Source organism: Drosophila gunungcola (assembly GCF_025200985.1).
Source record: "Drosophila gunungcola strain Sukarami chromosome 2R unlocalized genomic scaffold, Dgunungcola_SK_2 000004F, whole genome shotgun sequence".
Classification (NCBI taxonomy): domain Eukaryota; kingdom Metazoa; phylum Arthropoda; class Insecta; order Diptera; family Drosophilidae; genus Drosophila; species Drosophila gunungcola.
In genome coordinates, this window is record NW_026453167.1 from 477,140 (window position 1) to 498,835 (window position 21,696).

The following is a 21,696-nucleotide window of genomic DNA, read 5'->3' on the forward strand; positions in this document are numbered from 1 at the left end:
TCCCCGAGGCATTTGAGGCATTTTGAGCCTTTGTGGCTGCCACAATGTGCATAGAAATGCGATTCAAGGCAGGGACAGACAACAATTATTCTTATTCTCATTGCGAATGTGGGCGGCGCACATGGGAAACGCTCTTGGGAAATGGGAAATGGAAAATGCGAAAACAAAACGGAACGCAGCGTCGCCAGCATCTGCCTGCATTATAAAGTTTCCACTAAACAAAAAAGAGGAAAGTGAATATTTTAATTTTGCTAGAGTGCAGTCCATATATAGACATGCATAATAATAATATCAGCTTTAGCAGTCTGTCCGCAACGCAATTAGCTTGTTCCAAAGTTAGAAAATAAATGTGAATTTCAAATGAATAGCATCTTTGAGTGAGCTTGCAATTAAAATTTTTTTTTAAAGAGAATTTTATGACTTTTTTTTCAGTTTAAAAATCAAAGCTTAAATTTGATTTTCTATTGTAGTTCAGTAAAGCTTAAAATTAAAAAAAAAAAAAAAAAAAAAGATGTCCGTTCTAAAACTTCGACCTTAAGATAAAACTTATTTTACATTTAACAAAACTTTAAAATCCAGAATTTAAATCTTAAAAAAAATGGTAAATACATTTAAATTGAACTGAGCAAAAGTATATTTTCTTACGTCAGCTAAATTCAGTAATTAAACTGGCAATAAATTATTATTTATTATTTTGTATTATTTAAAATATATGCAAATTAAATGCAAATATAGCATCGCTATATCTTTGCTAATATATTCAAACCTTAAATGATAACAATTCGAATAAATTTTGAGACCGTGAAGAAATATATGAACAGTTTCAGAAAGAACCACACATACTTAAGACCAAAATCCTAACGTCAACTCAGTCAACTTTTTATTAAATGTCCATTGGACCAAAATAACCTTATGTTTTCACCATTTAAATTTTTTTTTTTAATTTTTCATGTTATTTGCGTAGTAAAAAATTTCGCTCCTTAAAGATACATTTGGTTGCATTTCGCGTCACTCATGGCCACCAGAATAATTCGCCGGGGAAGGAGGATAAACTGTCTTAACCAACCGATGTTGAGGATGTCAATATGGCCCCAGCAAACGCTTTCCAACCAGCAGATGGCTTCTTTAAAATTTCAGCCGCAGAGGGACTTAAACTTTCCCAATTGCCCGTGCTATGAACCGCTCCATCGGCATCCGATATCCAGACATCCGAGAAATCAAATCATTTACATAGGTCGAAATCCCTACGAGGAAATCTAAGGAATAAACAGCTTTGAGGCTTTAATCAAAGCCTTGACTAGCGGTACTAAAATTCGGAGTCGTAACAAATTCTCAGCGTTCCCATACCTCATTACCCATTTATTTTCGTGTACTAAGTGTTGTCCTACTGTCATGAGGAGCCTGAGGCGTGTTTTTGCCGCTGCGGCAGTTGCTGATTTTCGGAATATATCCCCCAAATTAGGTCCTCCTCTTTCATGGTGTCCACCTCCACCGCCTTCCACCAACTTTGTCAAGAATTTGGAAGCAAAGAAGCAGCCTAGAAACTACTTAAGACTAGTAGAGGATCCCGAACTGCCCAAGTTGATAAAACTTTATGAGCGAGTTTGCCGATGTAGTCCTAAAACTCTAAATGGTTCTACCAGACTCAGAAGATCTGAGCTAGATGGTCCCCCCAAGAAATCTCGAGAAAATTATACCAAAGGTACAATACGTTCTGTGAAAATTAATAACTTTGAAACACCTAAATTCGACAAAAGTCAAGAACTTACCGCATCAAAAAGTTCGGAACTTAGTAGTAAGGATTCTACAAAGCATAAACGATTTTTTGAGCATTATACTCTTAAGAAATCCAGGCAAAAAAACAAGATCCCAAAGCAAACCACAGATTGTGCAAGTTTAGAAAGAAATAAAATTGGGAGTTCTAAAATCAAAAACCCAAAACAAACCACACGTAAAAAGAATATAAAAAATGTTAAAATAGGGAGCACAAAAAGCAAACCACCAAAGCAAACTAAAAATATAAAGAGATTCGAAAATATTACAAATAGAACCAATAAGTCATATCAAGACAAAAGGCAATCGGTCGGGCAAGCGGATTCTGCGGATAAATTTTTAAACAATCTGAAGTTTAAAAATTTTGGAAAATCAGTCCTTTTTAAAAAGCATATACAGCATATTAGATCACCTAGCATAGGTATTTTCAAGGACATTGTGTCTGACGACGATGATTATTCACTGATATCGGAAGAAGATATTTCGCTAAAAGAAGAGGTACTGAGACGCATCAGTGAGCCATCATACGGAATAGGCACTTTGACCAACATATCCACCATATCCTGGCTCCCAAAATTAGTCTCGGAACTTGTCAATCCCGTAGAACTGTATCAGTTTGATCCCATTGACTTAGAGGCGTACAGGGATCATTTTCTATCCTTGCATTCCCTTAAACCTGAAGATTTCAGAAGCTCATGGACCAAAATTCCTTGGCCAAAGCCTTCTAAACCCAGGAAAAGAAATGTAAAGAGAGAAGATCTTAAAAGTTTATTTCAAAAAGAACGTCCTCTTGCCAGGAAAGGGCATAAATCTATTAAAGCTGCTACGTTGCCTGTGAAACGCTTTAAATACCACTCTTTACCCTTTGAAATGTGGCAGAGAAAACGTAAGAGATCGAAAAAAACCGTGCCCAGTCAGACAAAAGTCGTCCAAAATAGGTGTGAATTGTGTTATTTTTGCCGACCAAGCAGCCAGCCCGATGAACCATTTATGATAGAGATGAAAATGCGTAGGGATCGTGAAGCGCTGCAGCAATATTACCTTAATATGGACAAAAGGAACCAGGAATCAGGTTCTACTACTTTTTCCGATTCGAAACAGAGTGTTAAGGGCTCTAAGCCTCCTGCAAATAAGTTAAATTGCAGTTCAAATCTTGGCAAGATGCGTCTTCAATTGGAGAAATGTCTGGCGATTCTGAATATTTGTGGTCTCCTTGTTGATGTGCGTTTGCGACTTTTGAGATGTAAAAGAGAGAACAGAGCTTGTCGCAGTGGTGTTGGTACCGGTCCTGAACCAAATTAGTCCTGAACTGAGTTGGATCAGGACCTCCAAGACGACTGAACACAAAATAGTGTGTGGGTTTTTATTTACATACATTTTATCATTGGACAAGGAATATAAATAGATTATAAATAATATGTATTTTATTTTCTTGTTATTATTGGGTTATAGACTATATTGAGAATAAAATTGGTGTTTAAATGAGTGAAACTTGTTACTATTCTATTTTTTTACTCTTGAAATTTAGTTCGATTACATATATGGATATATTGAATACAGCTGCGGTCATGAAAACAGTAGCAGTAATAATATCGAATAACCATATAATTTCTACAACCGAACATATAGTAGTTCTTAAAAGAAACCAATCAAAAAAAGAAATGGCCGCCCAATCAAACCAAACAAATTGTCAGAGAAGTATGCCAAATTATTTCATTAGTTGTTTAAAAATCTTACAAAAAAACAAGCCACACATAAAAAATTGCAAGTACTTAAATACATTGTATCAGCCTAACAATGAACATTTTAAAGAAGAGCCATGTGCTGAATCAAAATTGTTTGCGGGATAAGATTCAGGAATTGTCTCCTTTGTTGCGCAATTTGGACTGGCCGGCCAACAAGGATTCGGTCTTTCGGGCAGCATGGAGCTACTATGCCAGCGGCTGTCAGGAGCGACTGACGACCATTCGCAGGCGCATCGAACAGAACGCTAGGATGGTGGCTCCAAATAAAAGGATAGGTGCCCCACTTCCAGTCGACCTCAAGCTCCCCTTTAACGAGAGCCAGCTGACCCCAGGATTGGATGCGGATGAGCACATCTACCGGGAATTGGTGTCCTGTTTTCGCAATGCCAAAAGCACGGCTTCTATAAAGAAAACCCCTCAGAAGCGCTCCAAAATTCAGAGGCCTTTCGATATGAGTAAATTTTCCACACCCGAACAATGGATTAATTGGAAGCGAGAGGAACAGCAAGTGGGTCAATTGCTAAAACAATCCTTTGATCCATACCTAAAAGAGGAAATGTCCAAGAAGCTGCAACATTTAAAAAAACTCACCAGCCGAAGACCTCTGTTACAAGTTCCAAATCAGAAAGAAATAATTGATAATACCAAGGTGTCACATTTTAAGAAAAGAAAATCAAGACAAAAGTATATTGATGAAATAGATAAATACAAAACCAATGTGAAGTCAAGAAAATCAAAATCATTCACAAATTTGGATGAAAACAAACTGCCATGGAGTTCAAAAAAAGCACCCACAAAATTAGCAGCAAAATATGAACTCCATAAAAATTTAAGAAAAAACGATACCAAATTGGCAGAAAAATATGATGTCCATGTAAATTCAAGAAAAAACGATAAAAAATTGTCGGAAAAACATATACTCACTAAAAGTTCAGAAAAGACCACTACAAAATTGGAAGACATATATAAATTACCATCAAAGTCAATAAAAACTGACGCGAACGAGGATGTCAAAAATAAACCACCTTTGAATTCAATAATAACACCCAGGAATAAGTCTCCTTGGAAGTCAAAAAAAACACCAAAGACCTTGGCAGATAAACACAAACTATCTTCGACTTCAAGAAAAATAATCAGGAATTTGGCAGACATTCTTAAACAAACCAATAAACCATCAAGAAACATGACATCAAAATTAGCACACATATATAAACAACCTTCCAAGTCAAGAAAAACCTCCAAGATATTAGCGGAAACATATAAAATACCCTCGAACTCAAGAAAATTACAACCGAAAATAGCAGGAAAATTAGAACTCCATTCAAAGTCAAGAAAATCATCCTTAACTTGGACAGGTAAATATAATACCATTTGGGCAGTTAGGAGGTTTATTGCCGAGCATCCAAGTCTGGAAAGTATAGCTAGCTCAAAGCGATCTATAAGACTTAACCAACCGCGTCCAAAACGAATTGAAAAACACAGTGACAGTAGCGAAGAAGATACTGGTTTATACGGCATTGATTATCAATTACCAATTGTGGATGCGGACAGCAAATCTTTGACTTCGCAAAAGTCGCAGAAGGCCCAAAAAATAAAAAGATCAATGGCAAGAAAATATCAAATCCAATCACAAAATCTTCCGAAGGTTCAAAAATTAAATACTTCAAAGGCAAAAAAAGTTAAAGCCCATAAAAAACACAAAAATCAAGATCTAAAGGATGTCGTAAATTTAAATGTTGAAAAAGATGCAAAGGATTCCTCATCGTTAGCTCTGCTTCCTGGAAAGACCAACGGCGAAATATATAAAACAAATTTAAAAATTTCACAGAGGAGGAACAAGGTATCTAAGACTTGCCATTTCAGTTCGCACACATTATTAAAGAGTTCGAAGTCCGGTGGAAGCCAATCGCCACTGTTTAAAATACCAAATGAAGAATCAAATGATGAGGTGCAAAGACAAGTATTTATTTCAACGAAAAGGTCTAGCTCTTTAAGTACACTGCAAACGCCAAAGAGAAATGTTTACATTGAGGAAATCATGAAAAGAATGTCTGCGAGCAATCCGACAATCGGATCCGGAAGTCAGACGTTTAAAGATTTGAATTCGGACTTGTCAATCTACAGAGGGCAGCCGATTAATTTTGAAAATCAGGAAATCGGAATGAGTATAATACCTAGAGGCGAACACCATAAATGGCCACTCAATGTTACCCAACATACCGCTTACGTAAATCCCAATAACCAACATGACCCAAAACACAAACATTTTTATTTAAACAAAAGAAGGCACCACGAAATGGCAAGGCAAGAACATGAACATGATACGTTTAGTAATAACGAAATTGCTTTAAAGCCTACACATGACATTTTTGCTAACAAGCAGGGAGTTGTGAGCTATCAATCAAAAATCTCTCTTTCTCTCTCCGAAACTGAAGTTCGTTTGAGTCTCGAATCGAAACCCCTGGTCATTGCCGATCTGATATCTAAATTTATGAAGTCTTATGCCTCGGAAATAAGTTGTTTTCAATCATATCCGGATTGGTTTAAGACCAACGAGCTGGACAGCGTTTTCATTGAGACTGTAGTTAAAAAGAAAGAGCCCAAGGAGCCCAAAAAAATTAAGAAAACTAAAAAACGCAGGGTTGTGGAAACTATGGAAGTCGAGAAAACGCCTTCGAAGCCCATTAAGATTTCCTGCTCCTTGTGCAATTTGGTTAGGAGAAGGCAATCCGAACTGCGGCCCTATATGCAGCGAATGCAAAAAGAACGCCAGCGATTGGAACTAAAGACCTATTACACCCAGAAGTTGCTGAAATGTCGGCCGGCTCAAGAGCTCAATGTCCAGGAGCAAAAAAGAGCCTGTGCCCGTGAGGTTCTGGCCAGATGCTCTCAAACACTGAATTTATGTCAGCAAATCCTGGAACAGAGACGATTGAAAAAATGTCAGCTGCAACAATCCGAACAAATTAGAAAGTTAAATACATGACCATTATTTGCCAGGCTATTAATGATTTAAACTTTGATTTCCTGGGGTCTGATCGTCATATGCCATACCTAATTGGCTATAAATTTCAATTCAAATGGTAAACATGTTTCTTGTGAATTTAATGGTTAGATTTTAGCAAAATTTTTAGAGAATGAAATCAATGTATTATTTATCAAAACACTAATTTGGTATTTTTAAATAGTTTTCGGTCAATTTGAATCTTAGAAAAACAGGGATGAAGATGTCTCTGCTCGGGCGCCACGTGTAAAGTTTTTGCCATTGATTATCTATCAAAAAATCAATAATTTTTCATTGCATTGCTTTAAAAGATTCGCTTTTTTCTAATTCACCCGATTGGAATCAAAAATACCTAAATTAAGAATTGATAAACAAATAAAATAAAGAAGTATCTATATTAAAAAGTAATTAAATGCCTTTGGGAATTTAAGATCTACGAAATTTATTTTTTCAGACATACAGACAACAAATTATGTTGGCGCTTTGCCAATTTAAATGTTCCCATATTTCCACAAGATCAAAAATATTAGCTAGTAAAAATCTCAGCCAGCAATTTAAGCTACAAGTTACTGCCGATTACTTGGTGTCATGCCATTTGTAAGCAGTTCATTAAGTTGACTTTAACGCGACTTTTAAAGCTCCCACTCATGGCGCATAAAGTTTATTAAAATTAACATTTGTCGGATAAAACTGTTCCGCATGCATCCTTTTCCGCAAAATTTATTCCAATGCGAACAACTGCTGAGTAAAAATAATAATGTGCCATCAAATTCCAGTTTTTTTTTATACCCAAGCCCAATTCTCGTTCCCTGCGCATAAATGTCAATGCCAACGCATCTAAATTCTGCCCTACATCCTTCGTCCGCTGGATTTTCCAACCCACCTCCTCTTTTCACGAGCTCTTCAGCCCAAGAGCAACTACAAAAAAAAAAACGGGGAAAAATGTAAAATAAAACTAACAAAAAATCAAAGTGAAAAAGCAACAAAACTCGGTCGAGGGCCTTAGATAGTAAAAAACTTGTATATGCAATTTTGTCCAGAAATGCGGAACGTTTCAAGCAGTTTCTTCTGGTTTATTAAATTTAACGCTAATTTACTGTGTTTTTTATACACGCATTACTAGGAAATAAAGTTAAGTTATTTCTATAAACATATTTGACTGATATAAATGCATGAGAAAAATAAATGCAAACATATATTTGGCTTGATGTCGTCTTAAGTTTGAAGTTCCTAAAATTACTAAAATTGCTAAACCAATGAAAATCTGTAATATAAGAAAATATAATAAACAAAAAATCCAAAATAAAAATCTGTTTTATAATATGGCTACAAATTAAAGCTTAGATCAAATTACAAAAGAAATTCTAATTTGGAAAGGGCCAAAAAAATGTTTTGTTTTTTACGCTCTCAACATTTTTACCCAAAGCGGATTGGCATTGATAAAACATATTTAAACTATTATTATAGTTTTTGATAAATCACTTAAACGTGATTGAAATTTGAGACTACTTAAAATTAAGCAGCAAAAGAAGGCTAATTTTCAACGCTTGTTTAATGGATATTCTGCCAAGCCCTTTTAAATGATTATATTCATTAATTTCCATGTATGAGGAAGTGGTTTTTTTTTTTTTTTTTTTTTTTATATGTATATTTTTATTATTCGATTAGCACACTGCTACCCAAGTGGCAGCTTAATCTAATCAGTCTATTAATTAATTCAAATACAATTGTCTATAGTGTTTTTCTTAAGACTAGTAATTTAAGGTTACATTTTAGGTAGAAATATTGTTAATTTTGTTTTTCGAGTTAATACATATTATGTCAGAACCCGGTCAGGTAGGTCTTGAGGGTGGTGCCGCTTCAGTCTTCTTCTAACGGTTGTCTGAGGGTCAGCGTAATTAATGGCCGCAGTTCCAAGTTTCCTGGCTAGGCTGTTAGGATGCGCATTGAGTCGTTCCATGTACTTCTTTGAAATAGACTGCAGCTTGTCGCCGATTTTGGGCACCTTGAGGTCGCGTTCTATGTCGCTGGTTCGCATATACCAAGGAGCCCCAGAGATCCTCCTCAAAGTTTTAGACTGTAAAATTCGGATCTTGTTAAGATTAGATTTCGCCGCAATGCCATAAACTTGAAGACCGTAGAAGAGACTGGGCGCTAGTATGGCCTTGTAAATCATGACCTTGCAGCCCAGGGATAACCTGTTGCGTGGGGCAAGTAGCCATGACATACGAGCAACCTTGCTCCTGAAGGAGTGCTGTACAGCCGTGATATGCCTCTTGAAGGTAAGTTTCTTGTCTAGGGTGACACCTAGGTATTTATACGCCTGATGGTGCCTGATTGGACTTCCATTCAGACTGACACCTGGACAAGTTTCTCGGCGGTTTGTGAACGTCACATTGGCGCATTTGTCAGCGTTGATTCGCACATTCCAGTTCTCAGCCCATAGTTGAAATGCATCCAGGTATTCTTGCAGTGCAAATGTGGCTGCTAAGATACTTTTACTTTTTGTGAGTACAGCAGTATCATCAGCGTAGGTAGCTATTAGCACATCCTTTTCTTCAACTTCCGTGATTGGTGTGTGAGTCGGCATGTCCGAAGCGAAAATGGAATACAGGGTCGGGCCAAGTACGCTACCTTGTGGGACTCCAGCAGAAATACGTTTGACGGTCGATTTGTACCCATCGTCAGAGACGTGGAATGTGCGTTCTTCAAGGAAACTTTTTACAAGCTGGAACAGCTGAGGCGTGAACAGACTCTTCGCTTTGTAAAGAAGCCCAGGGTGCCAGACCCTGTCAAAAGCCTGTTGAATATCAAGGAAGGCAGCCACAGCGTATTCTTTATTTTCCATGGCTTCTAGCGTAAAGTTGACTACTCTATGCAGTTGCTCAGGAGTGCCGTGCTGTAGGCGGAAACCGAACTGGAATTTCGGGATCGCTCTGGTGACATTTTCGAAAGTTAGTAGCCTGTTTAGGATAAGCCTTTCCATAATTTTCCCCAGTGAAGGAAGTAGACTGATGGGCCTGTACGAGTCCACATTTGTCGGCAGTTTTCCAGGTTTGAGTATCATTATTATACTCGCCGATTTCCAGACTTTCGGAAAATATCCAATATTTAATATACTGTTGTATATCAGCACAAGGAACTGCAAGGCTTTATCTGGTAGAAGTCGAATGGTTCTGTTGTCAAGAAGGTCTTCCCCAGGAGTTTTCTTTGGCGACATTTTAGATACTAGGATCTTTACTTCTGACAACGTTACAGGGCTAACAGGCAGGCTCAATTGAAATGGAGATTCCAAGTACTCTTCAACTTGTTGACATTGCCTTTCCGGTGCATAATCGTAAGGCCGAAAATGAGGAAGTGGTGAATCACTTGAACGCGTGGCGCCGCAAAGTATGCAACGTCGGAATGCAAACACGTCCAGGTGAAAACAGGTGTCAAGGTGCTAAAATGCGTTGGATGCCGCGGGCAGGGAAGCGCCGTAAAAAGACCAAACAATCCAGACGGAGGAGGTCGCGGAAGTTGAAATGAAAAGTGAAAAAGCGTTAAAGAAAATGTGCGCCCTGCTGGTGGCCACATAATTGCCTCTAAGTGGCTTAAGTTATTAAAACCAATTAAGCCAGTCCTCTGCTGCCATAGGAAATTTTATTTAATTGCAACCGAAATGCGATTAATAAAAAAAGGAATTGCATTCCAATATAATTGGAAAATTGTATAATTGGCTTGGCGTAGCAACTTAGCAAGCTGCTAAATCAGCTAATTAAACTTTTTAGATTAAAACCCAACCTTCAGCTCAATCTCGACGGAAGTCGTAGTTTCCGCAGTTCAAAAGTTGAGGGCTTGCACAAGGACTAAAACGCTTCCAACTTTATGGCGAAATCTCCTTAAGACGGATGGTAATTTACGCTTGGCGGAGTGCAAAGCACAAGTTTTGAGGTTTGGCTTAAAGCATAACACAATATTTGACTATATTGGCTTAGGCAAAATAACAGTCAGAATAAGATTTAATATTTTTAAAAAAGGCTTACTGATTAAATGTTTCTTCAAACAAACAATTAAAAAATTTAAATTTATTTCTTTGGAAAAATGAATATTGGCTCATAAAACAATGCTGCTCTTTATTGACTATAATTTCCATGGTTGTTATCACATGTATTTTCACAAGCATTCAGCTGAAAAGCTTTTGTTTTGTACAGAAAACGACGTCTGTATATCTATATTCTCACCACAATTTGCGTTCGCTTCAATACCTTTCGATATTGGTACACCACATTTTAGCGAAATTTATTTTTACGTTCCAGCAAAAATAAATCAAATCACTTTAATAGAAAATCGCAAACGAAAATCCGTTCGCCACACACGTTAACATAATTATGGAACACGCTCACTGGGGCCCAATCAATCATACGCAGTGTGAGCCGCTTGACATTTTCGGGGGGGCCAGACACGATAATCACACACAAAAAACCTTTGAAATGCAAATCAGGGGAATCATCCGAAAAATCATACATATGTACTAACCTTTTTCTGGGTGGGGGTGGTGATGATTTCGAGGCCGCTCGATTGCCGATTTTTGTTGCTGGTTGCCTGTTGCTGGTTGTTCTATGCTGTTATCAAATCAATTCGACAGAACTTTATTTGCAGGAAAGCCCCAAAAAAACAAGGGAAAAAAGCCACAGTCAAGGAATGAGAAAAACCAAAGTGAAATTTCTTTACAGGCGCGTGTCCAAAACGAATTTGAATTGAGAATATGTATTGCACAGAGAACAATAATTTAAAGGAATTTTCTTGAATATTACACTCGTCAGAAAAATGTTAATTATACTTTTATAACAATATTTTACATAAAAAAAAACAAAATTTAATACACACTTTTATTATTTAAAAAAAATTTGTTAAATGTATGTTACTGTTTTAATCTTATTAAAAATAGGTGTCTTTGTTTTATATATATAATTTAAAATTGAAGCTTTTTGATATTATTTTATGATGTTGACTTCAAGAGCTTGATACACCAACAGCTTTGTTTTCAGTGCACGAGTTACGTTCACATATACACAGTCTACGATTGTGCGTGGATTACATATGGTAATTTCCTTGGGATTTGCACATTTTTTTTTTTTTTGTTTTCGGGTGTGCAGGGTCAGATTATAATCGTATTTTTCAATCTGAATAAAATTAGCAGAGATTTTTCATTTCTCTTTCAGTTTTATTTTGGCTTAGAATTTAAGGCATTTTTTTATTGGGCAGGAGTAACACATGTGCTAAATCACCGAAATTTCGTTTTTGTAAGACATGTGCCATAAATTAAATCAATTTTATGCGTGTAAGTTTGTATGTTAATTACTTTTAAAACTTATGTCTTAATATTTCGCCGTTTTCAAATTTGAATTTGCACATTTCATTTGCAACATTGTTGCTGCAACTTTCGCGCTTCTGCACTTGAACTATTTTCCCGTTATAAGCGTTTCAATTTTCCTGAAATTTTTCCCACACGCACACACACAAACGAAGATAAATCCAGTGATAAGAGTTTCGAATGGATTTAATTCCGGATCCATCCGCCATATACCTTTCGCCACGTCCGACTTTCGAAGCCACTCAACAGCAACTGTTGCAAATGTCGAAAAGGCAACTTGTGGCTGCTGCTTTCCGCCTCAGTCGACGTCGCAGCATCTCTTTTCCCGAGTTTTTCCGAGCTTTTCCGAGAGCTTTTCCTCGCACCACGGCAAACTGTTGATTGGTCTTCCACCTGTCTGTGTATGTGTGCGTGTGCGTTTTGGCCAGGAAGAGAGCTTAACAAAGAGAGAGTCTATCTTGGCCATCTCTGTGCTTTACTTAGTTAATTAGTACCCATTCAGAGGGCAGTAAACAGTAGTTAGACGCTCTTTATGGGCCCGAAAATGAGTCATTAAAAATGGAAATAGTAATTTATAAATATAACATAAATACATGATTACAAAATTAATTCATTTGGCTTTTAAATCCATTCTCATTTCAATTCAAAGAAATATTTGCAAGGTGCTGTATTATTAACTTATTATTTCAATTATTTTTAAATAATCTCAGTTAAGAGTAAAAAATGAAGAAATAAATAATAAACTTATTTATATGTCTTTATTTTAGAGCAAATGGAAGAAGTCTTTGAACTTCGATGACCACCCAATTTGTAATGGCAAATGTCAGAATTAATTAATAGTTAATAAAACTTTATTAAGACAAAAAAGCACTTAACATTTTAAAAAAGGATTTTGCAACCATTAAAAGAAAGAAAATTTAAACTTATAATCAGCCATAATCTGCACAAACTCGTTTTAATTTTGCTTATTTCTTGCCACCGCAAAGTCATTAAAGCTGATATTTGCCAAAGCAACAGTTACCAATGTTAACGGCCCACAAATACACACTTTCACAGGCGAAAAAGAAAAGCTTCCAGTGGCACTTCCTTTTATTTGGCGACCAAAAATAGATGGCAAACTCGCAGAATTAACGCGCTTTTAATAGATTAGACGCCCCAGGCAGCTATTCTCTTCAGGGGCATTCTCGATGATGGTGCAACCGATGATGGCGCTCAAGGACCCCTGCACCCGATCCGCGGATAATGGTACCTGAAGCTTCTGGTGCTCCTGACCACCATCCACAACCCACTCCCACCCTTTTATTTCTATCCCCAAGTGGAGCGAGGACACACGTTTGGCAAATTTGCACAGGCGGAAGGACGAACACATGACTAATTTATACGCTCGAGGAGGCATATTAAAAAAATATTAATTCAAGTAGTTTCCCATTTTTGTTTTATTTATGTGTGTCAAAATCATTTTTTATTATTACACACTTTTTATATATTGACTCCATTTGCTTAAAACAAATATGCAAGTGCTAAAAAATTAATAAATATATGCACTAGTCTAAAAATGCCTTGATTTTATATGTCGGTAAGCTTTGGCAACATAAGAACCTATAAGTATGACTATTATAAATTATATATTTACTTCACTTGCTTAAAGCAAATTAAAGCAAAAAATTAAAAAAAACACTAAATATAAGAATAAGTCTACAAACCCTTTGTTTCACATTTTAGTAACCTTCCACTAAAGTGCTCAGTTTTTCATAAAAACCCCGACATCCTAAACAATTATATGTATAAATTCAGTGTCATATTGAACAAAGTAATTTTCGTCCTTTGATATGATAAAAAAATTACCTGTATACCTGCATCGGCCTGAAATTGTTAGTATGCGGGCGTGTATTTAAGCTCACATTAAAATTATCTGAAATAAAGAACGCCGGAATAAACGAGGCGAGGAAATCAAATTGAGTCGTTTACTTCACTTAAAGCTGTGCCAGGTTCAGGGACACGAAGGGAAGTTCGCATCCTTGCAGCCAATTTGTAAAGCCCTGTTTGTGTATACATACATATAAAGGGAAAAGCTAACAGGCCATGTCAACGTTAGGTTGACTTTTAACTTTTTAATAACCAAGCTAAAGCTGTTTTTCCTTGTTTTCCCAAACAATCGCATAGGAAATCTTTGGGTTGCACCAGGACGGAATCATCCAAGGGTTGCTGGGTGGCTATCAAACTGATATTGTTGACATACGTATTCTTCCTTAACCGAAATGGAGGATCATCATGCTGACCTTCACGCCCTGTAAAATATATAGATAAAATCCCTGAATTAAGGCGAAAATTATAATAAGTGGGGTTTATACCTTTAAATTATTAAAGAGAGGGTAGGGTTTTAAAATTTAAAATAATAACATTTTTTTTCATTTTTTATCTACAATATTTCGAGATATTTGTGCCAGTATATTAGAGTAAAACTGTTTAAAATTTCTTATTCGTTTTCTAGACATAAATCAACAGGTAATCACAAAACATTTTTACAATTTTTTTTATTGAATAAAAAGATTGAAAACAAAAATCGAAATTAGTGCTAAAAAAAATAATTAAAATAAACAAATTCTATTATTCTAAATATATCTATTGTTCACAGTTATCCATTGGTTTTTAAGGGCGCCAAGAATTATCATGCCCCAATATGTCAATTTTTTGGGTAACATTTTATTTAGATAATTAAAATGACAACATAAAAAGTGTATAACATAAAAATTTCACAACATTTTCCACATTTAAAAACAAAATCACGTATGTCGCTCTGTTTTTGCCTTTAAAAACATACCACCCCCTTAAATTGAAGTAAATCGCCACAATTCCATATATGACATATATTTAGTTGCACAGACTACTACTGCAATAAATAAATGAAGAGTGTTTTTTATTTAAAAAAAAACAATTGAATGCCTTGAAATTGAAAAACCTTCTCTATTTTTATGCGATATATCGATGACAACAATGCTACCGGTCAATTCAAAACACCACGCGATAGTTAGAGAAGGAAATTTATCGATGATACAATTTTTAAAGTCTTACATGAGTGGTGTTAAATAATGAGTGTAGCTTGGCAGCTGTTAGGAGTTTTAACAGAGGGCGTGCAGGATATGGAGTGAAAGCTGGGTTCAGTGAGCAAGATCCTGAGTGAAGTGTGCAAGAACTTGAGTGAGGTGCGCAAGAACTGGAGTGAAAACTTAACATTGGCAAGAAAATGTCGTTAAGGAAGGATAAACATCGATAATCTCCACCAAACATCTACCGGACCGATATTTTGAAAACATCGATGAAATCGATGTTGGCATCTACGTTTCTCCACCCCTAGCGGTGAATTTGCGTGCTTGTGAGTTTTTGTTTTGCAGTGTTACCGGATCGTCGAACTAACAGCGAGATGTTAGCGAAACGTCGAATTAAGAACGAAATGTTAGCGAAACGTCGAACTAACAGAGATGGACGGATAAGCATCGATAATCCCTGTTAAACATCGATAAGCCGATATTCTGAAATTATCGATTACCTCGATGTTGGCATCGACGTTTCCCCACCTCTATTTGCTTTGGTTGAAAATACAATTAAAAATTGATTCCGAGTGTTTAAAAATTCAGCATCGCCAGGTGAGTGCATGCTAACAGGATAAAGATTTCCTTCGGCCGGTAACGTGTTAAACGTCGGAAAACCTTCGAATTGTTTTCTAAAAGCTGGTTTGAAAAGGCGCGTCATGTGCTGGAATCGAAGAAAATGCGTTACAATGCAGTTGCAGTTGTGATATTTGAATAATTACCAGCAACTAATTTTCTCACTCCGTTACTGTTTTCCTTTTTAGCCACACAAATCTACGAAAAGTGGGAAAAGCGGCATCCAAGTTACCGAAAGAAGCTCAAAAGGAAAAATTTGCAAGGCTGCGCGTCTGTGTGAGTGAGCGTGTGCGAGCGCGCCCGTGTGTGAGTGCGAGTCTTTTTTGCCTTTGGTGCGTGCGCTGAGAAAAGAAGGAAACACACAAAACACAAAAAAGTGCAGGGAAAAGAACCAAATATACAAAATAAACAAACAACTGCGGCTGCAATGGAGAAGAGAATAGAACTGGAGCGACGCGCACGCAAAGTAAATCAGGTAAGACAGAAAACGCGCCATAAACTTAAATTAAAATTATAAATTAGACCCATTGTTTGTGTGTAAGTGCATCCATCATGTAAATCTAGTTTCAATTTGTGTATAAACGCCATATAACATAAGGAGCGCTATAAGAAGAAGAGCAGAGCCGCATCAACAAGAAAAGAACAAAAAAGAAATTGATCGCCATAAGCAAATTCTTTGTATGAGTGTGTATATGTATGTGACGCCAGTGTTGCCATGTGCGCGCATTTTTGTGCCTTAGCTGGCTGTTGGCTTTTTTAAAATGCAGTTTTACTTGGCAATTAGTAAATATTACAAGCCATAGTTCAGAATAAAATTATTTATTGCACTGCAATGCCGCATGTACAACTTTCTTTTCATCCTGAAAGTAGCAGCAGCACCTGAAGTTTTTAATCTCTTCAGCTGGCAATGCTGCTTGCTTCTCGTTCTTGCCTTTTGCTTGCGTTGTTGTTATTGCCGGCCTTCAATTGTGACAAACACGGCAACATGTGTTTGTGTGTGTGTATGTATGTGTTTGCTGCATGTTGTAATTTCAGGTTATTTGATACCAAAATGTATCTATAACAATATTATAGCGCGCGCATCATCCGCACAAATGCACACACACGCGTACAACGCACAAAAGATACACATGCATACGTAAGAAAACTTATGCACAAAATAATCGACAAAGCATAGATATGCATACATGTGAACATTGACTGCGCAGTCATAATACCTTTATGCTGCTCCTCCTTCCACTATCAGCCCCTCTTCTTCTACCCAACGTGTTTACCTGCACGCCATCTCTAGCCATCCCACTCCCACCCACCACTGCATCGCCCTGGCGAAAGAAATGCAGGCGAAAAGACAAAGCCGTTGATTAATAAACATGCGCTCTGGCTGGCCAGCCTACTCAATCTCAATCAGCGGTCACCCAGCCGCACCACCACCCACTACCTCCCACCCACAATGCACCGCACAACAACAACGCAGCAACAAAAAATGGCAACGCATACACACTCATTCGAGCCTAAGCCAAAGAAAAATGCTTTGTGCATTCATTCTCGCTCATTTGCTCACGTACAGTGGCCACTCTCTAAGGCGAACTGGCAAATAAAAGTTAGATTTACAACAACACTTTGTATCCCTCACTTTGATAAGCAAGACCCCTTGAAGCATCTGTATGTAACATGTTTGTAAGTATTTCCCAGTTTCATATCCGTTGGCTCGGAATTCTATTAGTAAAGTATAGGACCCTAGGGAGCGTACCCCATGCTATCGCTAAAAACACAAATTTTCAAAATTTGATATGCCCTTTAAATGATTTAAATTAGTCCCATGATAATACGATTTCTATAATTTGAATAAAAAACCTCATCACTAAATGGTTAAGACTGAATATGTTTTCCGTCGTTGACGTACAAAAGAAATGAACTTTTCTCAAACTTTAACATAGTTGTCCCCAAACAATCTTCGAGTCCCGACTACTCTTATTTACGTTCAAGATTTTAGTATCCCCTGTAGCACCAAAACTGTTCTTCGGCTAGATAGAGACTACAGAAAGCACCCGTCTTGATTCGTTGTTGTGGCGACGTGACATATTGATAATTGGGTAATCTCAAGTGAACTTGCACATTTACATGTACATTTATTCATTTGTAGCTTATCAGGCTAAACCGCATCCGCTCCCCTCTATCGGCCCACCTCGTCCACTTTCCCACAGACAGGCGCAACAACTAAACTACGTCACGGTCAAACATGTTGTTGTTGCGTCTGCCGGCATGTTCTCCCACCCCCGCCATTTTCAATTCCGTTTTGCTTTCGCATTCTTCTCTTTGCGCATTCTTCTTTGTGCCGAGGCACTCGCACACATACACGCTGCTGGCACACACACACATTTTGGGGTTACATAAACGCGCGTTGGCACTTTTCTTTCGGCCTGCATTTAAACAAAATGCGCAATTAGGCGATTTAGAGCAGCAGCAAATGTTTACCAAGTCGTTTGTCGTTGCGCCAATTTGGTTATTTTGCATGTAATGTCGATTTGCATTTCAACAAAAAAATTCTCAGCGTTTGATCGATTTTTGCGTATGTATTGTTCTCCATCTTTTTTTCTGCTCGCTTTGCGTCAAAAATTTTACACCAGTGTGACCAAAGTGGATAGTTCAAATTGCCATTGGACTTTGACATAATATAGTTAAAAATACCGCACACTGTTGAATTATATCGATATTTAAACCGTTAGGTATTATCGAAAAATGTATTATTGAATTTCATTCGTTGGAAAATTAACAATCTTATTTAGTCTTATAAATAAAACGTTTAGATACCAATCAACAAAATTAATATAAAACTACAGGACAAAATTACATTGTTTTCTAACTATATTTAGCATTAAATTATTCCCTAATTATAAGAATTGAACCAATTATTATACAAATTTTATTTCTTTGACCACAGATCACAGAGCTGAATCTGGACAATTGCCGGAGTACAAGCATCGTTGGCCTTACAGACGAATACACCGCCTTGGAATCGCTAAGCTTGATCAACGTGGGTCTCACCACACTCAAAGGTTTCCCCAAGCTGCCCAACTTAAAGAAGTTGGAGCTGTCCGACAACCGAATTTCGAGCGGCCTCAACTATCTGACCACCAGCCCCAAACTGCAATATCTCAACTTGTCCGGCAACAAGATCAAGGATCTGGAGACCCTTAAGCCCCTGGAGGAGTTTAAGAATCTAGCAGTGCTGGATCTGTTTAATAACGACGCCACCCAGGTGGACAATTATCGCGAGAAGATCTTCAAGATGCTGCCATCGTTAAACTTCTTGGACGGGTATGTTTTTTTTTATTTTTCCTGGGGAGTAGAAACAAGAATTAATTAATATACAACCTTTAGTTTTGATTGCGACGATGAGGAGGCGCAATCCGATGGCGATGATGATGAAGAAGTCAACGGCAACGATTCCGAGGAGGAAGGTGTGTAATCTAACGACAAAAATAACTCTCATAAAACTTCAGAATTTAAAATGGGAATATTAACCACCATCTAAAGCTCATTGTCCGTCTGTTTACTTAACGCCTTTCGCGGTTTGGTCTTCTTTTTTTTTGTTTTTTTTTTTTTTTATTGTAAACACAAAAACCGCATTTGTTCAACCCTAGATTCTGTCGCCTTTCAGATAAGCGCAGTGCCTTCTGTTTGAATGGTTTAGAAATCGATTTAGACGAGCTCGAGGCACTGGAGCAGCGCGTGAAGGCGAAAAAGAGTTTGCAGGACAAACCACCTTCGCACTCGGAGGACAATGAAGTAGACGACTTAGATGAGTACCTGAAAGAGTTGCAGTTGAGGGAACCCACAGCTGCAGCAACCGATGAAAAATCTGTGATAAAGGCGACCCAACAGACCGCTAGCAATCGAAACTTAAATTTTCGCCATCCTGCTCTATTGGTTCTTTGCCATTTTAAATCTGGCCAACGCCACATATTGTAAGCACGGCGTTTCGAGATTTTGTTCTCACTTAAAGACGAACTTCTCTAACTCGAAAATATAGTGAGTTAAAGAAAGTAGGTGTTTATTTCCATTTTGGGTTGATATTAAATGCTCCCCACTTTTGTATGCCCTATCAGAGGGTATTATAATTTAGGGTCAGATGTTGGTAACGCAAAAGAAAAAGATAATTTTGACCATATATAGAATATATATTCTTGATCAGGATCCACAATACAGTTGAAATCCGTCTGTCTGATTCAGTCTTGGTCAGTTTAAAAACTATGTATTGATACTTTCGAAATCTTTTTTCATTACCAGGAAGATTGGAGGCCTATATCAGATAGCTGCAATAGGAAATATCAGACAGTTATTTAAATGACAAATGTGAATTGGCTGCGAATATCCTCCAAAATTGAAGCCTTTTACCATATCAATTTCAATTGTTGTTATAAAAAAATTGTAAAAAAAACAAAGGAAAGGGCTTAAAAACTTCGGCTTGTCGAAGTAAGATACCTTTGGTATTCTATTTTTTATTTAATTTAAGACCTGTTGCAGAATTGTTTGAAAAATAATTAATATTTAATAAGAGGTCGACTTAGGGAAGTTCAATCTGTATCAGTTGTATTAAACAACATTCCATTGCGGTATTTCAGTTTCCAATGACGATGACGACGAAGGTGACAGCGATGATAGCGAGGAGGACAACGGAGAGGTGTCCCTTTCGGAGGTGTACAATGACGATTTGGAGGAGGATAACTCCGATTGGGAGGGCGAGGGTGAAGGTGGCGAGGACGATGAGGATGAGGACTCCGATATTGATGAAGCCGATGGGGATGCAAACGAATCCGCTGCATCAGTAAATGCCAAGGATGATAAGGATGGCGAAAAGGCAGGAGGTGAGTTGATCGACTTAATAAGCATCAGCATTTCCTAACAAGTTTTGTATTTCAGACGAATCGCAAGCCCGGGGCAAGAAGAGAAAGCATGATGGTTAAATCCTCCAACTGTCACTCTATCGTCATTGTACGTTATAAATTTAAATATACACCCACACACACACACTAAACAAACATACAGCCACACACATCATATTTTGATAGAAAAAGATGATTAACCCTTTAGGAAGCCCACAATTTGTTTCTCTAAAATGTAAGCTAAAAAAAAAAAATTAAAAACGAAAAAAAAAAACTAAAGCGACAAACACCCAAAACAAACACAGAGAGCTGAAAAAGGCGGGAAAATGAACGTAATAATCAAACAAAGCAAAGCAAAACAAAATATATGTTTAAGCGAGGGAAAACAAGAGGAAAACAAGAAAAAACAACCAATAAAAAATGCTTTACTAAAGTCTCATTCGAACCCAAGTTCCAGTTTTTACACCTTCGTCAGTTAGATTTCCCCCTTCTTAAAATTGCTAAGCTCTTAAGTTATTAACCATATAGTTACGACATGTACACTTTTTAAACATCTAATGACTTGCTGTTATATTTCAACCAACAACTGTGAAACAAAACTCAAATCTACACTCCGACAGCGTTAAACATTTTATTTGTACAACTTCGGCTTTGTCAACGTTTCGCGTGAAAGGGATCACACAATTACTGCTAAGAACTTTTAACTAACTCTTAAGTCATTCCTTTGAATACGCATAAGTTAAGCGAAATCCAATTGATTTACCCACATTTTCATTGTTACCCACCTCTCCCGACATTTAAACTTTCTCAGCATCTCTTACCAAGCGTAATGAACTCACCCAAATTGTTTTCCTTTATGTACTTTTAAGTAAAACTACACCACATACCCAAATGTTTCCACTTATTCAACGGCAGTAGAATGTTTTCATTGAATGTGGCGAGTAAATCTTATACACACACTTTTAGACAAGATTTTTCATTTAATAAACATATATGCAAACAAGAATTATAAGAGCAGGACCCGAGTTTATTTAACGAGATGAGATGTACCATCCCATTGAAACTGAAATACATAAACTAAAACATTTTAAAAGTGTGTTTGTTCTTCTCAAGGCCCTATTTTTTCAAAATTAATTTAATAATTAAAAAAAATTAAATTGGCTTCGTAAAAAATATCTGTGATGATTTAAATTTCGATAACCCTTAGCGATATCGATTTATTTTAGGTATTACACGTCCTGGTATTTTTCTGTGAGAAAAATACTTG

The 21,696-nt window shown here is 37.0% G+C and overlaps 4 protein-coding genes and 1 long non-coding RNA gene across 6 annotated transcripts in view; 3 read left to right on the plus strand and 2 right to left on the minus strand.

Annotated features, from left to right (window-relative positions):
- LOC128253650 (potassium voltage-gated channel subfamily H member 8) overlaps positions 1-12,123 on the minus strand; it is a 65,511-nt gene extending 53,388 nt beyond the window's left edge. Inside the window, exons 1-2 of the mRNA XM_052982241.1 lie at positions 12,092-12,123; positions 11,041-11,151 (exon numbers count right to left, since the gene is read on the minus strand). The gene's annotated coding sequence lies outside the window, so the exon portion shown is untranslated. The remainder of the gene's footprint in view (positions 1-11,040; positions 11,152-12,091) is intronic.
- LOC128253654 (uncharacterized) lies at positions 909-3,161 on the plus strand. Its single transcript, XM_052982245.1, has one exon. The coding sequence runs from the start codon at positions 1,393-1,395 to the stop codon at positions 3,073-3,075; it is 1,683 nt and encodes a 560-aa protein (XP_052838205.1). The 5' UTR covers positions 909-1,392; the 3' UTR covers positions 3,076-3,161.
- LOC128253652 (uncharacterized) lies at positions 3,517-6,706 on the plus strand. The gene has a single exon (XM_052982243.1). The coding sequence runs from the start codon at positions 3,571-3,573 to the stop codon at positions 6,502-6,504; it is 2,934 nt and encodes a 977-aa protein (XP_052838203.1). The 5' UTR covers positions 3,517-3,570; the 3' UTR covers positions 6,505-6,706.
- A 3,195-nt stretch (positions 12,124-15,318) lies between the features above and the next one.
- Positions 15,319-18,159, minus strand: LOC128253985 (uncharacterized). 2 transcript variants are annotated; one of them, XR_008267504.1, is made up of 3 exons: positions 18,019-18,159; positions 15,690-15,741; positions 15,319-15,631 (listed from the first exon to the last, which is right to left on the minus strand). It is a non-coding gene; the product is annotated as an uncharacterized LOC128253985 (long non-coding RNA). The 2 variants fall into 2 exon arrangements; XR_008267503.1 differs by having other exon boundaries at positions 15,690-17,963; positions 18,019-18,158.
- Positions 15,883-21,446, plus strand: LOC128253984 (acidic leucine-rich nuclear phosphoprotein 32 family member A). The gene is given in 7 exon segments (XM_052982741.1): positions 15,883-16,018; positions 18,485-18,861; positions 18,925-19,004; positions 19,205-19,452; positions 19,454-19,511; positions 20,169-20,411; positions 20,467-21,446. Coding segments are annotated over 7 exon segments (1,098 nt in total). The 5' UTR covers positions 15,883-15,970; the 3' UTR covers positions 20,511-21,446.
- Positions 21,447-21,696: the final 250 nt, after the last annotated feature.

Coding starts and splice junctions, on each gene's coding strand:
- LOC128253654 (XM_052982245.1), top strand. CDS start 1,393: ATGAGGAGCCTGAGGCGTGTTTTTGCCGCTGCGGCAGTTGCTGATTTT.
- LOC128253652 (XM_052982243.1), top strand. CDS start 3,571: ATGAACATTTTAAAGAAGAGCCATGTGCTGAATCAAAATTGTTTGCGG.